Source organism: Ammodytes marinus (genome assembly GCF_949987685.1).
Source record: "Ammodytes marinus genome assembly, chromosome: 14".
In the NCBI taxonomy this organism is placed as follows: Eukaryota; Metazoa; Chordata; class Actinopteri; order Uranoscopiformes; family Ammodytidae; genus Ammodytes; species Ammodytes marinus.
Window position 1 is genome coordinate 17,825,561 of NC_137218.1, and position 18,566 is coordinate 17,844,126.

General features: G+C 41.6%; 1 protein-coding gene across 3 annotated transcripts in view; it reads left to right on the forward strand.

The window, feature by feature from the left end:
• Positions 1-200: 200 nt before the first annotated feature.
• The window catches only part of sptbn2 (spectrin, beta, non-erythrocytic 2), a 32,063-nt gene continuing 13,697 nt past the window's right edge, over positions 201-18,566 (forward strand). For all 3 annotated transcript variants that reach the window (XM_080041267.1, XM_080041268.1, XM_080041269.1), the window contains exons 1-18: positions 201-814; positions 10,027-10,178; positions 10,309-10,482; positions 10,687-10,778; positions 11,378-11,458; positions 12,584-12,699; positions 13,031-13,143; positions 13,259-13,446; positions 13,569-13,686; positions 13,916-14,074; positions 14,197-14,499; positions 15,732-15,885; positions 16,010-16,404; positions 16,509-16,772; positions 16,857-17,068; positions 17,258-17,395; positions 17,512-17,731; positions 17,902-18,438. In XM_080041267.1, the coding sequence (XP_079897393.1) occupies positions 709-814; positions 10,027-10,178; positions 10,309-10,482; positions 10,687-10,778; positions 11,378-11,458; positions 12,584-12,699; positions 13,031-13,143; positions 13,259-13,446; positions 13,569-13,686; positions 13,916-14,074; positions 14,197-14,499; positions 15,732-15,885; positions 16,010-16,404; positions 16,509-16,772; positions 16,857-17,068; positions 17,258-17,395; positions 17,512-17,731; positions 17,902-18,438 (3,522 nt within the window). In that variant the 5' untranslated portion in view covers positions 201-708. The remainder of the gene's footprint in view (positions 815-10,026; positions 10,179-10,308; positions 10,483-10,686; positions 10,779-11,377; positions 11,459-12,583; positions 12,700-13,030; positions 13,144-13,258; positions 13,447-13,568; positions 13,687-13,915; positions 14,075-14,196; positions 14,500-15,731; positions 15,886-16,009; positions 16,405-16,508; positions 16,773-16,856; positions 17,069-17,257; positions 17,396-17,511; positions 17,732-17,901; positions 18,439-18,566) is intronic.

An 18,566-nucleotide genomic window follows, 5' to 3' on the forward strand; every position in this document is an offset into this window, starting at 1 on the left:
CTCTCTGGAATTAAGGTGGAGTTAAATAATCCGCCTCAAGTTACACTGAGCCAAGAGCTCTAATGGTTTAGTCCACCTCTATACCTCCTCCTCCCACACCCCCTTCCACCATGTTTCTCCTTTGTGCTCCTCCCTCAAACACACCTTATGCAAATGACACAATTTTCAGACGGCACAGCAGGCTTTGTTTACACAGCTATCCGACCACAGCCGCTTAGCCTGCTCTGCTTCAGAGTTTGGAGGGAAGGAGTAGGCAGTTTTCATTTGCTTGAACCACGAGGGAGAAGGTTTTTACATTGCTCAGAGGCCACAAGTGTGGTAACATTTCTTCACAGGAGGAGTTGAAACAAGAGAACATTTTGTTCTTCAGTTTTGTTTGAGATGATTCTTTGAAAAAATCCTCCACCCGGGCACTCATTGCTGTGTTTTCATTGGACAAGGTGGGACATACAGTAGATGAAGGAAAGAACACGCGGCAACATTTTCAAACTTGTGTTGTGTCCTACTGAGGCACAGCATTAAGGGAATCTAGAAGAGGATAAACAAGGCATTTTGGATGAACACAACTTTCATCCTCGGGAAAACCAACATTAAAGGATTTGATAATTATTTTGTGTGAACGTTGCTTCTGCTGTGCTATGCAGGATAACTCTAATTCACTCTCTATCTAAGAGGAATATTAAGGAGAGATATCCAGAAAAAAAGGCCATGGAGTTTGACCACAGGGACAGTGAGCCCTGCTTGTCCCCAGCAGCATTTGTTAATCAGGTGCAATACTCCAACATCCTGGAAGGAAGGTTTAAACAGCTGCAAGGTAAGGGTCACACTGTCCTGTTGATTTGGTTGAGAGGGAAACTTCATTCCATTTGAGAATTTGTAATAAATATTCATCCAATTGCTTGTTTAGGTTGGCTAAGTCCGTATACTTTGAAAATACAGTTGTCCTAGTAATGTCGGTTGTCTATTTATGTTAAACGTTCTTGATAAGCCTGATAATTGGATGTGGTACCCTTTTACACATATCCTGTTGTAAGTTAAAGCAGAAAAATTAACTGGACAGTGCTTCAGAGGTAGTCCTACAGTAAATACTTAAGGTTGTGAGACTCCCCTCCCAATTCTGTACTACTCCAGAGCTTTATGTGGAGAGAACTGAGGAGAGCCACAGTAGGCTTCAGCTCAGGTCTAAAGCAAGCAGGCAGGCAGGCAGTCTGGCACCTGATCACTGGGCCACCTGTCCTTTCTTATCTTATTACAATGCACGGCTCTGTCTGTGGCTAAAGCCAAAGAGGTCTGCAAGATCCTACAAACAGAAATCACTGAGGTCTCTGGTTGTGTCGCGCAACTGAAGACATTTTGGGGTAACTTAAGTGCAACTCCCTCCCAATACCAAAATGATTCACTTTAGGGGGACTCCCCGTCAGATTTGAATCTGTAAATGCTTGTATTGAGTGGCCTTTAAACTAGTTGTGGTGTTCCTTCTACATTTCTGTTACTGTATGAATGTCTTTGTATTATAATTTGGCTTGTTCCTGTAAGCTTTAGACATCTTAGATTCTCTTTGACTAAGACAGAAAGTATTTGCAGTAGCTGCATGTTTTCATGCTATAGTGTCAGTCAGTGGTGTGCATGAAGATCACAGGGTTTTGCAAGCTTCCTGTCCCTCCCTGTTTGCTTTCTGGAGTGGAGAGCTGTCTTACATTTTACTTGAGGGCTACCTCTTCTCTTTCTGAATGTTTGAAATTCTTGTAGTGGACCAACATATGTTAACTCTCCCACATTAAACAAAATCTTCATTACCACAGAGGAAGTGACTGGTCTGCTGAATGTGCAACTCAACAGTTGACTGGCAAAGCAGAGACGGTAGCTTTCACTTAAAATGTATAAGATTTACAACATAGTCACATTCAAACATGCAGCCTCATGCACAAAGAAGCTATGGGTTCATGCAGAACCTACACATCAGCTTGTCAGGCAGGAAAAGCCTTTAACTCACCAAGTTATTTTTTGGGGTCAGAGATCAGTCACCAAATTTGCAGTGATGGGACTTATTTACACTTCTATATTGTGAAATAAAGTTAATTCAAACATATACTCTATTTATGAATATATAGAAATACTAATTTAAGATTACAAACACATTTGTAATACATATTCCAAACTCCTTATGACTTTGTTTGTTATCTCGGTGCATGGATATGTTCTGGATGGAGTTTACTGTAAATATACTCACACACTCCTATTCTCAGATGCACAAACACATTTTGGCAACACCCACTTGTATTTCCAGTTTGACGAGCCTTGAGGCTCATTCCTAGTGTCACTCCCTCTCTCTGTCTGTAAATCCATGATAGCAACACGGATGATGAAACACAGTATATACATAGACATAGTTTGGTGTTACTATACAACCACGTTTAGAAGATGGAAGCATTTCAAAAATTGTTTGTGTATGCATACAAAACAAACATTGTGTTTTCCTTCATTCAGTTTGTGGTTTGGAGGTCAGTGGTTCCCAACATTTTCTTCTTTGATGAAAATTTGACCTCAACTCTGTAATTGATTTCCATTTTAAGAGTTTAATATCCAAACAAAGGGACTTGCGATGGAATATATGACGTAAACATATTACTGTCACTTTAAGGGGCTGGACATAGGTAAAGACAGATTTTCAGGTTCAAGTTTCAGGTTTCAAAGCATGATCTAACTCAGTGGAAAATGATATCTTACCGGTAAAGACTAAACCTAGTAAGTTTATAACTATGGCCAAGGGAGACATGTTTAATGATTTGAAATATTTCTTTTTTTCCACTCACCCTCACATCAGTACAACAAAGAGATGCCTTGTGTGGAAGTTGATTTTGCCTTATACTTCCATTATTGATCGTGGTGCCAATCTAGCAAGTTTGGTTTAGACAGTGTGTTAGGTAAAGGCTCATGGTCCGGATCCAAAGGTCACTGTCCTATCTACCTGCACCCTGAGTCAACTGCTGTGGACTTTGTTTGGACTTTCACTCAGCAGGCATTAGCAAGATGACGTTATTTAAATAGAAAATACTAGACACAGGTAGTTTTTTTTATCAAGTTGTGTACTGATAATCTGCCTCTGCAATCATTTTTACTCAGGTCATTCACACTTGGCCCGGTTGAACCGTGCTTAAGCGTGATTGTACTCCTTCCCTCCTCCCCCACTGGCCCGGCCCACCCTTTACTCAACACTGTTCCAAAAGATCTGGGCCTAGGCACGATTGCTTCTTGTCAAAACCTCACCATGTCTTTACAGGCGTGGATTGGTTTTTGAAGAGTACATGAGTATCTGATTGTTTTTGAATATTTTTATCCGACCAAATTTGCAGCAAACGTCATGAGACCAACTTGAGCCCTTTGGCAACTTTACATTTTTGTCATGGAAGTAGTGGGTCGTGGGGAACAGTCTCATAGTTAACATCAGGGCCCTCGTCTGTACTTGTGCTTGTGCTTTTGCATCCGTACCGTGCCAAAGCACACCTCTACAAACCGCCCAGTACAGATCTGGTCTGTTAAGTCAAATCTCAAAAAAGAGACCAAGGTACTTTTTTTTCCTTCTCTCCAAGTGAAGGCTTTGCCGTCTTGGTCAGAATCATTTTTGTTGTTATACTTCATATCTCCACGTCATTGTAAATGAGGGTCACCCCTCAATTGGTCTCTCGAGGATAAATAAAAGTTAAATAAATAAATAAATATACGGATTTGAATAGATACTGGAAGAGATCAATTTCACATTTGAGGTCAAATTTCAAGTCTATTAAGGCACTATGAATTGAATGTTGTAACTTAATATTTCTAACACTCTTAGTGAAAGGTTTAACTCTACTGGCCTCCAGCTGTAACTCAGAGTCACATTACTCTGGCAAAGGTTCACCATACAAACACCCCCAAACGCAAACAAAACCTTTTTGTTTATACACTTTTATTAAAATTGACAGTTTCCTACTTGGAAGGGTAACAACAAAGTGCCATTTGGAGGCTTTAGCACAATTATTGTCTTGTGGATTTCACACCCTTTTTGTTCCAGATGTTATGGCTGAGAGGTGCCTGTGTTTGTCTTCGCTCTCATGGGACTGGCCTTGACCAATCCCCTCCTCCCCATATCCTCCACATTATGAGCTGCAGCTGCAGGTGGTGCAGAGAGGCATGACCTAAAGTACATGTTTAGTGCCTTTACTGTCTACACGAGGAAAAGAGAACAGAGGTCTTCTTCACCCAGTCAGTTTTTGTCAATGTATGAACAAACCTGTTAGAGTTGGGCAGAACCCATGGACTTTCTACACTTGTGTCCTCAAACTGAAGAAAGATGTAAAAATAACTCATGCCACATGTGGCAAGGCGTCCGTTGTACTTTCAAAGACATACCCCAGGAAGGGCAGTTCCGCTTCTGTAGAGAGAAATGTCAGAGCATGTACATCGCACTTTCACTTTGTTTTGCAACAGTTGGTCTCATATGCAGGAACCCCCTTACACAACATCAACGGCTAATATTAAATGTAAAAAATTTCCTACACAATTATTTGAAGGAATTAAATATTATTTGAATTCAATAATTTGATCAAACATTGACAAGTGCAAAGTACAACACATCCTAATACAGTATATATTACACAGCTACTGATTTATTTTTTTGAAAAAATATTTCTGACTTCCTAATACTGTTATATAACTAGAGCAAATGTTGACTTTGAAGGTGCACAGTAAAGATAGACCTTTAACGGTTAACCTATGTTAATTATTACTTCAAAGGAAAACACAATTGAATTTTCAAATTTGAGTTTGAGTGGTGTTAGCCCTGTTCTGTTGCTCATCTTAACTCAAAGTGACCTTTGTAGAAGCCCCTCTGATCCACAAGGAACAAGCCTCAAAGTGTGTCCTATAGGTCAGGTAGATAGTGGCAGATTTAAAGATTTGGAGCCAAGTGTTTATCATTAATCAATTTCCCCACGTTTGGTCAAACATTGTCAACAAATAGCTACTCCTCCTACAAGTACTCTAAGATGATAGGTCCTCATTGTTTGCATTTTTTATGGCATCCAAGAAGTATCGCACACCACAGCTGTCTGAGTTGTCCCTCTCGGCTCAAAACAACCACTGGTGTCAAGAAAGAATGGAGAACACCACTAACCACAAAGTTGTTAAGCTACTGTTGACACTCTTGAGTTTTTGTTGTGTATGTCACTACTGGGTGTGATAAATACTTTCTGCAGACAAATAACAGACTAAAATTCAAGATGCCAAGTATTCCTTTAATGAGTGCCTTGGCTCCACTCTGTAATCTCGGACAGCAAAACAGTTGAGAAATAGATTATTTGTTAGAGGAATTCATGCTAACTATCTGGTAAATTAAAACCAAACCAACTTGGATTTAGATTTACTATTTTGTTTGTACACTTAAATACCTTTTTATTAAGTATTAATTCAGCAAAGAATGAGTTGTTTTATTCTCTAAATATATTGAATGCATTTTATTGGAGTTTTCAATGTTTGCAATATACAGTAGTTTGAATATTTATTTATTAAGAGCAGAGCTGAAAGCAAGAGAAAAGTCTAATGACTGCCTTCCATTGTACCCTTTGGCACATTACCATAATCTTGCCCGTGTGGGAATGTCCAAGAGAAGGTCATTTAAGCAGATTAAAGCAGACAGATTGATGCAAGTAGTTACAGGGTAACCAGAGGCACTCCATTACATAAGCTCAGGGCGGGTGAGGGACAGGATGTCAAGAATTTACGAAATCAGGGCATGTCATCCCAGCTAGAAAGGGAACCAGGAATGGCAAGGGAGGAAGGCATGACCTGGCCAGAAGATGAAATGAGATGACATTGTTGGCAGTACAGACCTATTGCTCTTTTGAACCTCTTAAAACAAACATGTTTAGGGGTTGGGAAATGATCACAAGACAGTATTCCAGCCTGTTGGCTTATGGTCAGGGAAATAAAAAAAGGGAAGAAAATCTGCAGTATTTGATGCTGTTGTATGAAGTGCTTACTACAATATGCTATTTAAGGATGGAGTCACTCATCCTCTGTGCTGCTGAAATTATGCCACAGTGGGTAAATGCTGACATTGTAGTAGACAAGTCAAGCTTCAGCATAGGACAGCGGCTATTGATTATTTAAGGAATTTAGTATTCTATTTGCTTCAACATTTTCATATTACCAATTTTTTTAATCTTCCCTAGGCACATAGAAATACATTACCTCATCACGATGCATCATGGGGTCTGTCATTCACTCGCTTCCAAAACGAATGCACACACTAGCAAAGATCTTTATGACAGCAGGTGCTGGTGTCTTTAAAACACTACTACTTGTGTCCAAAGGGGCTGCTAGAATCAACAAACACTGAAAGTTCCTTGTAGTCACTTTAGATAACTCTTTGACTCCTAGCCTCCATCCAACTTCTGGCACTGTCAAATTGTTTGAACATTTTGTATGTTTATGCAGAACGAAGGGCCAATTGAGGGATCAAAAAGAATGATCATCATTGAGCATGAAGTAAATGTATCAGAAATATAAAAATACAATCACTTCTTATTGGCAGAGTGCCATTGCCTTATCTGAAAGTAATTAACCTGTGAGGAGCAGGACAACTTCCAGTCAGTTTATTTTATTTTCATAGATGTGCTTGAGCCTTGGACCCAGACATTCTTTGTTAGTGTTGTATCAGTCTAACTTGTCCTTTATCACGTACTTTATCCTCTATGAGCCCCACAGACAAGATTAAGTCTGGCGGCATATTTCCTTGGATTACCTGCAGATAATGATCATTATCAACGCTGCATAAGTTTGTTTGGGGGTTAAATAAGAAAGCAGAAGTGGCCTAAACCCCAGTACCTTCAACTTGAGAGAGGACACTGGTGAAGCAATGCAAGTCCCCATCCCTTACATATACTTAAAGCTTACGACCCGAGACAAAAATGCTGAAAGTGACTGGGCATGCCCAAATATGCTTTTGAAACATTCAGTGATGCCTGTAACAACTTTTTGTCGTCTGCCACTAGTAAACAACGGAGAAGACCATTGCATAGAAAAGTCTCAACATTTTGTCACAAAGAGGCAGAAGAAGTACAAACAAAGGTCCAGAATAGTCAGGGGAACTTTGAAACCGTTTGAATGCTCACGTTTGTTATAAACAAATAAATAAAAATTATTGAATCCAAACTACACATAGTATGTACTTACTTTGATTGATATAAAACTCAGCCAATATTGATTTAGTACTGGATGATAAGTGTGTCAAAATATGTATAGGGCAGTTTTATCACAGCTGGCAGCCCCTGAAAATGATTTAAAAAAGTTGTCCATGTTTCAAGGCTGGTGTGAAAAGTAATGTTAGTATCAGCCAGTCACAAGTGGAAGAACAAATACTACGGTTGACATATCCACCCGTGCACTAATAACACAATCCCCAAATGTCACATTGTTAGTAAAAACAGCTGCACCAGTTTTGCCCTTATGTATTGTAGCCGCAACTGATGACAGGTTTATGTTTGCTTGCCGTAATAAGCTCACATGTCAGAGAATGACGTCTGTGTTTGTGTTGTCCTGCGTTCTTTTTCAGTAGCCTTGTGATTAGCTGTGCAGCACCAGCAGGGTAGAGTTAAGTAGCAGCATGTCTCCTTTAGGACCCCTGCCCACTTCCCCACTGCCTCCTCCTGAGTGCTGGGTGCTGTCACAACATGATCAGGCGTCAGGAGGAATGTACACTGTACTTCACCTGACACAGTAATCCACCTCTGCTGACTCACTGAACAGCCTCAAATCGCTTAGTAGTCCTTTTTGATACTCAGTATGCAGCTAAAGTCTGCAGCTTACGCTGTTTGCACTTGATGCCACAACAGTCTGATATATTTGTATAACAGGAAAAAGCACAGATATCAAAGAGAGAATAATCCTGTTTCTGCCTCACCCCCAGCCTACCAAATAAGCATGTTGACTTGTGTGTCTGTGTACTTTTGCTGCTATTTCCTTTAATCTCTTTGTGTGAGAAAACCAACATATCCATCTCATTGTGTTGTGTGACATGTATGTTTATCTGCTTTTGATCTGTTTGTCTCTAATGTGTGTGCTCTGCCCAATTGTTACCAAGCCCTCAAGCAGGAAAGAGATACAATCAGTACATTTTTAGCTGCCTGTTTTACTTATTTTGAAAGAGGCCTTCTATCGTAGAGTATAAAGTAGAGTAGCACCTTTAGCTGCAACAGGTCAATCGTTAAATCCTGCGAGGTTATACCACCCTAGAAGGCTGATATTTCAAAATCTGTTCTTCTTTCTTTTAGCTGACAGTTGGTTGAGTGGTTAATTGCACAACATGATGTCTTTGGTCACCTCAAATTGCTCACTTCACCTCACATTGCTTACTGTATTTTGGAGTGGCTTAGCATTCATAGACTTCATGAACTAAACACAGTTATTATAACTCAATAATACTTCCTAAGCCACTAATAGCTTTAGTAAGTTAGTAAGTCAATTGTACACAGGGCACATTGAAATTTCTCTTTTCGCATATCCCCTCTCAAGTTTTCCACTTCGGAGGGGGTCATAGCACAGAGTCAGTCATAGTACAGCGCCCCTGGATCAGTTTTGGGGTAAAGTGCCTTGCTCAAGGACACAATGGTAGAGATGGTGGGCACCGTAGATGTAATACCAGCCACCACTATTTTTACAAATAACAACCTCCTGTCTGGTACCAGGGATCGAACCAGCGACCTCATGGTTACTAGGCCCCTCTTTACTCCAGGCCATCTTACCACCCACATACCATCTTACCACACTTTATGATAGTTCAGCCAATTTCACTTTCAATGCAAACAAGTTGGGACCTTGTGTGATTTAATCTTTCTTTTTCAAATGAATAAATTAAACTCGCTGACCTTCGAAATGTTCCACGGTAGCATGAACTGCTTTGATATTTGGTCCCTGCATTTGGGTTGAAAGTCTCAGCTTTGAATAGAAAAGCTTTCAGTTACAACCCTTAATCTGTGCGTATTTATTTGATCAAAGAATAAATCAATGGAAAGAAAAAAGAGGCAACATTTAAATACCTTAGAAGGCTAATGTGAGTTTGTGGCATCAACAAAGTTGTTTATTAATGTAATAAATGATTAAACTCAATGGAGAGGATGAGTCAGCAGTTTTCATTCAAACCATTCCCCATCAAAGATGATTTTATGATATGGAACCAAGTGAAATGAAACTTTTATAAAATACAGAGTTAGACACGCAGTGATGGTCTGGTTTGTTAAATGAATAATATGAACATATGAAGGCTTTGCTTTTATTGAGACACATTCACCACCATTATATTTAATTTCATGCTGTTGCAAGTAGGCTTAGTTTTATTTAAAATCATTAAAATGGCTTCAGGGGTTTTGTGTGAAGACTTGTGTAAGTTGCACGGCATTGTGTGCAATGACAGACCAGTGTTCTCAAAAGGCAGGGAGAGCTTGTGTCCTAGAAATGAGGTCACCTTGTAAGGCGGCAGAGCAGGATTAGCTTCTTACTCCTGTGGTCCATATGTCTGAGCTGCTTTTACAGCTTAATTTATTGTGATTTTCTTTTGAGTCCTGCTCCAGTAAGAAAAAAACTAAAATGCTAACCAACCACCATTGCCTTTTTGTGCAGTCTCACTTTTCTCTTCTCAACTCACATCATTAGAGTCATTAGCAATGCACACATGCCCAAGCCAACAGTAAACATTGACTTCGAGAGGGAAAACCTCTCACTAAGCTGTCAATACAAGTCCAGGAGACTTAATGGCGTAGCTAATCTGTGAAATGCACTGCTCAGGATTAAGTCTTTATATGATTTACTGTCACCTGTCTGCCCTCAAAAGTGATCAAAGTTTGTGTGAATAACATTGGTTATTGCTCAGAGCAAAATTGATTGCTGGTAAATATGTATCTCCTTGACAGTAACAATATTCAAGCCAGTGGCATCTCAATCAGCAGAGTCAATTGTAATCTTGGCAACATGTGCCTGTTGTGTCCATTCCAGATGAGCGTGAAGCAGTACAGAAGAAGACCTTTACCAAATGGGTGAACTCTCACTTGGGCCGAGTGACCAGTCGCATTGGTGATTTGTACACTGACCTGCGTGATGGCCGCATGCTAATCCGCCTCCTGGAAGTCCTCTCAGGAGAACAGCTGGTCAGTATCACACAGCAACCCCCTCTTTCTGTTCTTACCCTGACCTGGACCCTACGATTGACCCCCCCCCCAATGTATGTTGTCATCATCTTCAACATGGGTCTGATTCATTTTTATCTGCTCCTCACAGCCAAAGCCCACTAAGGGCCGCATGCGTATCCACTGCCTGGAAAATGTCGACAAAGCCCTGCAGTTTCTCAAGGAGCAGAAAGTCCATCTTGAAAACATGGGTTCACACGACATTGTGGATGGGAATCACCGCCTCACCCTGGGTCTCATCTGGACCATTATCCTTCGCTTCCAGGTAACTTCTAGAGTAACTTTGTTTGGCTCTGCTAATTTCCCTTTGTAGTGCAGCTCACTGTCATTAATTGTGGCTTTATAACTACTTTCTGATTTACTAAGAGATAATGGATCGCAGCAGGCTACATGTAAGGTTTAATCATCTAGGCTTAGGCGTACAAATGATCTGTGCACAGTCTCAACCGAATGAATGCTCTGTTGACAGATCCAGGACATCAGTGTGGAGACGGAGGGCAACAAGGAGAAGAAATCAGCTAAAGAAGCCCTGCTTCTTTGGTGCCAAATGAAAACTGCTGGGTGAGAAAGGAGCGGGAGAAGAGAGACAAAGGGAGGGCCTAATCAGACAGGATAAGCACTAGGGATGCACGTGGCCACTAAACCAGAGAAAACCAAGCAGAATGTAAACTATACGGTTAAACGCTTTACGAGCCTTAACATTCTTCTAGACAATTACCAAGCTGTCAAAGTAAAGGCCGTTGTAATGTGCGTTTATTATTAAGATAGTGCACACGACAAAACATGGCAACTAACTAAATAAAACGTAAGTGCTACCAAGATAAAGGCCCGCCATCGGACACACATACTGGACAAATTTATACACATTTGTATGATCGCTTCAAGATCCGATCATCAATAAATTGTGACTGTATGATAGCAGCACTGTTCCATGTGCAGGGCAATATATTACTAATTGACTAGTATTTCTGGTGCCGACTCGTGAGGCAGCGGACATTTGAACGTTTAACCGACTAGTCATGTTCATCCCTAATAATCACTGTTAATATGTTAAAGATATATTTGATCCTTTATGCTATTTGTGGTTTTACTGAATGAGTTACTCATGAATCTTGCTGTGTTCAGTTAATGATTAATGACTTTTGATCTGGCCTCTGCAGATACCCCAATGTCAACATCCACAACTTCACTACCAGCTGGAGAGACGGTCTGGCGTTCAGTGCCATCGTGCACAAACACAGGTCATTGACTTCTTCCTGTACTTGATGTCACCTACTACCTCTGGCCTTTGTTGGGCATGTACTTGGATACAATTATTTGTAACAGGTATTTTCTTGTGAGGATTTTATATAAGCATCTGCAAAGCAAAGAAGGATGTCCAGTATCGTCCGCCTTTCTTATATATATTTTTTTGCCTAATGAGGAGCACCTGTAGCGGTACCATCACACTTCTTTTGAATGTTTTATACCCTTTTCTATTTAGGTCTCCTCCTACTCCTCCCATCCTTCAAACAGTCTGCAGTATGGCTAAAAGGATGAAAATAAAATGGGGAGTAAGATGACCTAGATCACAGAAATATAACCCACTTATTTTCTATAAAGAGCAATGCTTGGTAACTCATTTGCACACCCTGCTGGTAATACTGCCATCAATTGCTTCTGTTGAAATGAATCCCTGAACTGAAGCAAAATACATAGAGTAAACCCCAGAGTCAAATAAATCAGACGGCATAACAATGTCTTAGTGACAATTGAAACTTGAATGCCAAAGATTGCTTTTGTTGGAGTTACCGAACCACAAGATATTTATGTGAACCATCCCATTTCTGTTTACATGTTCAGGCCCCTATTGAAACTACAAGAGACGGCACCACAGCAGGCAATTTTTTGTGCAATGTTTCAGGAATTAAGAACATGTTGTAGAGCAAAAGGTTCTGTGTGTGTGTGTGTGTGTGTGTGTGTGTTAAAACTTGGACATGGTCATGGAATCACTCAATGATAATATAGCCATAGAAAAGCCATTTCTATCCACCAAGTCATGGTTATTGGCAAAGAAAGTCTAAATGATATGCAGGCCCCAGATCCAATTTTATACCCCTCTTAGAGCAGCTTGTCTAGTCCACACTCAGTATGAAAAGCCTGTTTGCATGCATATGATTATACCTTAATTCAAATGAATTATTAATGCACCCTGGTCTGTTTACAGACTGTATTGGAGTTGACTGTAATCTTGTGTCTACTATACCGCAGGAAGATGATGATGATTCATGTTACCTGAATGCTATTGCAACTTTCTTGCAACGTGCCCTTTTTTGTTGTGACAATTTGTACTTATAAAAAACGTAAATGTTCCTCTTCCTCTGCAGACCTGACGTGATTGAGTTTGACAACCTGAAGAGGTCCAACGCTCACTACAATCTCCAGAATGCTTTCAATGTGGCTGAGAAGGACCTCGGGCTTACCAAGCTGCTGGACCCAGAAGGTGAGTGGGTGAAGCATTTCTGTCACGGTGACAGCCTGACACTGTCCACTCAGGCACTAAGCTGGTGTCTGCTGTCCAGAACAGATTGATGGGTTACACAATGGGGAATTACTGGAATTAATTATAGCTTAGACAACACTACCTCACATGTCAACTTCACTGTCATCACAAAAAAGCCAAAGATAGTAACTGGTCGGCACCCATTTAACTCCTCATTTAGGTTGTTTTGAGAGCCAAACATAACCATATTGTTTGTGCAGGATGACGGTTATTGTCAGTAGATTACAATAGTTTAAGTCCAGATTGATCATGCTGACTTCTTTTTTTTCAGATGTTAATGTTGATCAGCCTGATGAGAAGTCAATCATTACTTATGTGGCAACCTACTACCATTACTTCTCCAAGATGAAAGCCCTGGCAGTGGAGGGCAAAAGAATTGGCAAGGTAAGGTGTGTGTGTGTGTGTGTGTGTGTGTGATGTATGAGTAAAACCCTCATTACATGTACACCGAGTGTTTGCCCACCAATGTCCTTGATTCATAGATATCTCTTGGTTGCAGGTGCTGGACTATGCTATTGAGGCCGACCAGCTGGTAGAGAAGTATGAGACCCTGGCCTCAGAGCTGCTGAAGTGGATTGAGCAGACCATAGGGACGCTCAATGATCGGCAGCTAGCTAACTCACTGAATGCTGTGCAAAACCAGCTCCAGGCTTTCAACTCTTATCGGACTGTAGAGAAACCCCCGAAGTGAGTAACTGTAACCTGGGTTAATACAACCCGATAAACGACCCATTGCTTGTTTTCCATTATTAGGATCTAAAGTGTGAAGCATCTGCAGTATGTTGAACAGATGCTGTCTGTCTTTACAGATTTACAGAGAAAGGAAACTTGGAGGTTCTCCTGTTTACTATCCAGAGCAAGATGAGAGCAAACAATCAGAAAGTCTACATCCCAAGAGACGGCAAACTCATCTCTGACATCAATAAGGTATGTGTCTCTAAAGGGTTAGAAATAGTTTTCTATTAAAAATAATGTTTATGCCACATTTTACAAGGTAATCAATGTGTTAAATAGGCATTCACTTATATCTTTTACCACAGGATTATCATTAACTGTATAAGTTAATGGGTTTATACAAAAATTAACTTATATGTTTAGTATGTACAAGGTAGCTGCAGGATGGTACCAACTTCTTGTATTTTCACTTGTGTGGTAGGCATGGGAGCGACTGGAAAAGGCAGAGCATGAACGAGAACTGGCACTGAGAAATGAGTTGATTCGTCAGGAGAAACTGGAGATGCTTGCTGCTCGTTTTGACCGCAAAGCAGCTATGCGGGAGACATGGTTAAGTGAAAACCAGAGGCTGGTGTCCCAGGTAACCATTTATAAATACTTAATGAAAAACAGGCAAATGTGTGAATACTGATGCATTGTTATTTCTGACTTGAATACATTGAGTAGTTTTACTATGATAAGCTAATTTTCCTCTGTTATCAGGACAACTTTGGAACTGACCTGGGAGCAGTGGAAGCAGCCACCCGTAAACATGAGGCTATTGAGACAGACATCGGGGCGTATTGGGAGCGCGTGGCTGCTGTGGAGGCTGTTGCCAAAGAGCTTGAAGCAGAAAACTACCATGATGTGAGGCGTGTAACTGCGCGAAGGGATAATGTGCTTCGACTCTGGGAATACCTGAAAGAGCTTCTGGCTGCACGCAGAGAGCGTCTGAATGCCCATCGTGACCTACAGAGACTGTTTGAGGAGATGCGCTACATCATGGACTGGATGGCAGAAATGAAGGTACTGACCAGCTCAACACTATGCATGGCATGCTTACACTTTTTTAACTACATAGTGCTCACATGCTTTTAAGTGATTATTAGCGACTGATTTGCATGCTTGAACTCTGTTGGCTTTATTTTTAATCAACAAAAAGGAATGTCCTAATCCTCTCAATTAAGATAGTAGTTGTTCCCATATATCTCTCGCAGCTTTAGTGTCTGCACTTATCAGAGGACCATTAACCACAGCAATGAGCTTTTTACAGGCCTAGCCTGAGCTGATGTCGCCTGTCATTGAAGGCTTTACTAAGGTTGACTTCAGTCACTGGGGGTCTGTGCTTTTCCCATGTCTTTGTTCAATCTGGTGACCCACATGCTGTGATAATACACTTAATACACACTTGTTTTCTGCTAGTCCGAAAATGGTATTGCTAAATGCAATTGCTTTTCTGGCCATGTACACAGTATTTTACATTTTGGCTGACCTGACTGGCTGCCTTCATTAAGGGTACTTAATTTCTGCCTCAGATCAAATGTTACAGAAACAATTGTTGCACTTTTTGTTGCTGTTGAGATATACTGTATATGTGTCTTTTATTTCTTTGTTTTGCCCGGAATTGAAAGAAAAATTGTATACATTTCTTCTGTAATCTTCAGTGACTTCAGTAACTACAATCACGCTTTTAATTTCTTGGTTATTAAATATCCCTTACCATATAACTAGAATGCTAGCCTTGTATACAGTTAATTATATGAGTTAATTATATGTTCTGTCAGTTTGAAGCACAATGTCCTGTTGTCATTTAATGGCCTTCTGCTCTATTGGCTCAGATTAGAGGAGTTGTATTTGCTCTGTCATTTGAGTAAGGCTCTGGCTCCGTATTTGCTTAGGTTAATGGTCCAATGCTAAAGTTTGTTGAAATTCAGTTGTCAGCTTATTATTGGGTTTTTTTCATTTATATTGTCATAGACATAGCTCATACAATTATTTAAAATTTATAAATATGTATTTAAAAAGAACTTAAGCCTTTTTCACACATGCACTGTGACTCTGACTGTATCTAGAGTGTAGCTTGCTGCATGTGGGAACAGGTAGATCGACACATTATCCAGATCAGTTACTCTGGATATTGTCTGGAGTTGATGTGTGAAAAGGGCTCTACCTTGTAGGTGCTGTTGAGGTAGAGATTTGTCTTGGTTTTTTTTTAAGATGAAATGACTAAATATTCTACTGAACCGTGTCTGTTCCAGGGTCGTATGCAGTCCCAGGACAGTGGCAAACATTTGCATGATGTTTTAGACCTACGGCAGAAACACACTCTGGTAGAGGCCGACATCTCAGCCCAGGCTGAGAGGATCAAGGGAGTGCAGGCGGCTGCACAGCGCTTCACTTCTCATGAACAGGGTAAGTCTTCAAACATGCTTATATACCTACACAGTCTTTGTACAGGCCATGTAGCTTTAGTCTGAACTATTTGTGCCCACTATGAAATAATTGCTTTGTATTGCTGCCCTTTTCTAATTAACAGCCTACAAACCGTGCGAGCCAGGACTGGTCAGTGAAAAGGTTGACCTGTTGGGTCAAGCCTATGAGGAGCTCGGTCAGCTTGCTGGGCAACGCAGAGAACGCCTAGAAGAGTCGCGGCGCCTTTGGCAGTTCATGTGGGACGTTGGAGAGGAAGCAGCCTGGATCAGAGAGCAGGAGCAGATCCTGGCCAGCGGAGACTGTGGCCGTGACCTCACCTCCGCCCTTCACCTGCTCAGCAAACACGAAGCCTTTAGAGACGAGATGGCCGCCCGCTACGGGCCCTTGTGTAACAGCATTGCTGCCGGAGAAGCTTTGGTTAACGAGGGACACTTTGGAGCCCCGGAGGTCACCGAGAGGATTGAAGACATCCGTGCACAGTGGGCACATCTGGAGGAGGTGGGTGTTTATCATGATTCTTGGTATTAGTACAGTATACAGCTATTTTCTCCAACTATTGCTTTTTTTCTCTCCATGATTTTCTTGTTCCATCTTCTCTCCAGACAACTAAGCTGAGAGAGCAGAGTCTCAAGGAAGCGGTGGCCCTTCATCAGTTCCAAGCAGACGCCAGTGACATGGAAGCATGGATCATGGAGACTCTTAGACAGGTCTCCAGTCAGGAGGTAGGCCACGATGAGTTCTCCACCCAGACTCTAGCTCGCAAGCAGAGGGAGATAGATGAAGAGATCCAGAGCCACCACCCACTCATCGAGTCGCTGCATGAGCAGGTCCAAGCACTGCCACAGGCCCATATACATTCCTCTGAGGTATGTGTGCTTTTAGTTTTTCATGCTTCTTCAAAAATGACATGCTGTTTGTTGTACTCAATTATTGTTTGTCACTGTCTTTAGGTGGAGGGTCGCGTACCTGCTATTGAGCAGCGCTATGAAGAACTGGTGTCTCTGTCGGCAGCTCGGCGGCAGGCTCTGGAAGGTGCCCTGGCCCTCTATCGCATGTTCAGTGAAGCTGGTGCCTGCCAGCTCTGGGTGGAGGAGAAGGAGCAGTGGTTGCATTGCATGGAGATCCCTACTAAACTGGAAGACTTGGAAGTGGTGCAGCAAAGGTTAGTTTGGGCCTAAGGGAAGTGTGTTAATACAGAAGATTCAATGAAGAAGAAACATGATGATGGTTTCATTCTTAACCCTCAAAACCTACTAACAACTGTTTCATTAGCAATGGAAATATTAAGTGTGAATTAGATCGACCTCTATGAATGAGTCAACTGATACTGGTCTATTATTTATGGCTGCAGATTTGAGACACTGGAACCTGAGATGAACAACCTGGGCACTCGTGTCACTGATGTGAACCAAGTGGCCGAGCAGCTGCTGGGCTCCGACAATCGTAGCAAAGACCAAATCCACCAGACACGAGACCAACTAAATAACAGGTCAGAGCTCACATATAAGACGTGGTTAATCCTACCAATTAACACAGAAATATATTTATATCCAATGAGCACTCTTAGCATTTAAGCCTAAATATTACATTTGGTGTGGTCCCCAGATGGAAGGAGTTTGAACAGCTGGCTGGTCAAAAGAAACACGGCCTAGAGTCAGCCCTCAACATCCAGAACTATCACTTAGAGTGTAATGAGATCCAGTCTTGGATGAAGGAAAAGACCAAGGTGATTGAATCCACTCAGGGCCTGGGCAATGACTTGGCTGGAGTGATGGCACTGCAACGCAAACTCACTGGCATGGAGAGGGACCTGGAGGCTATTCAGGTAAGGGAAGGTCACTTGTATTGACTTATTGTTCAGGAAGGGGAACAGAACAGAAAATGTGCAATAAATGATCTCAAGATCTGTTAAATTAATATTAGGCTTATTTGGGCTTTGTGTTGAGGCGTCTTGTCAACACTTCTGCATTCAAATAATTGTTCATGTCCTTTCAGGGCAAATTGGATGACCTGAATAACGAGGCAGAAAAGCTGGCCAACGAACATCCTGATCAGGCTGGAGAGATCCAAGCACGCCTGGCAGGGATTCAAGAGGTGTGGGAGGAGCTTAACGCCACCATGAAGCGGCGTGAGGAGTCGTTGGGCGAAGCCAGCAAGCTGCAGGGCTTCCTTAGGGATCTGGATGACTTCCAGTCCTGGCTGTCCCGTACCCAGACAGCTGTGGCCTCAGAGGACATTCCCACCTCTCTGCCTGAGGCTGAGAGTTTGCTAGCCCAGCATGAGAGCATCAAGAATGAGGTGGACAACTATAAGGAGGACTATGAGAAGATGCGCGATGTTGGTGAGGAGGTGACCCAAGGTCAGACGGATTCCCAGTACATGTTCTTGGCCCAGAGGCTCCAGGCACTGGACACTGGCTGGCATGAGTTGCGTTGCATGTGGGAGAATCGCCACAGTTTTTTGGCCCAAGCCTTTGACTTCCAGACCTTCTTGAGAGACGCAAAGCAGGCAGAAGCTTTCCTCAACAGCCAGGTAACGACTATACACTACTACTGTTGTTTTGAATCAAATTCAAATGAGTTGTACTGGTAAAAATAAATATGCTTAACCTTCAGTACAAACTCATTATTTACTCTATATTAGTTTTTATTATGGTTGTG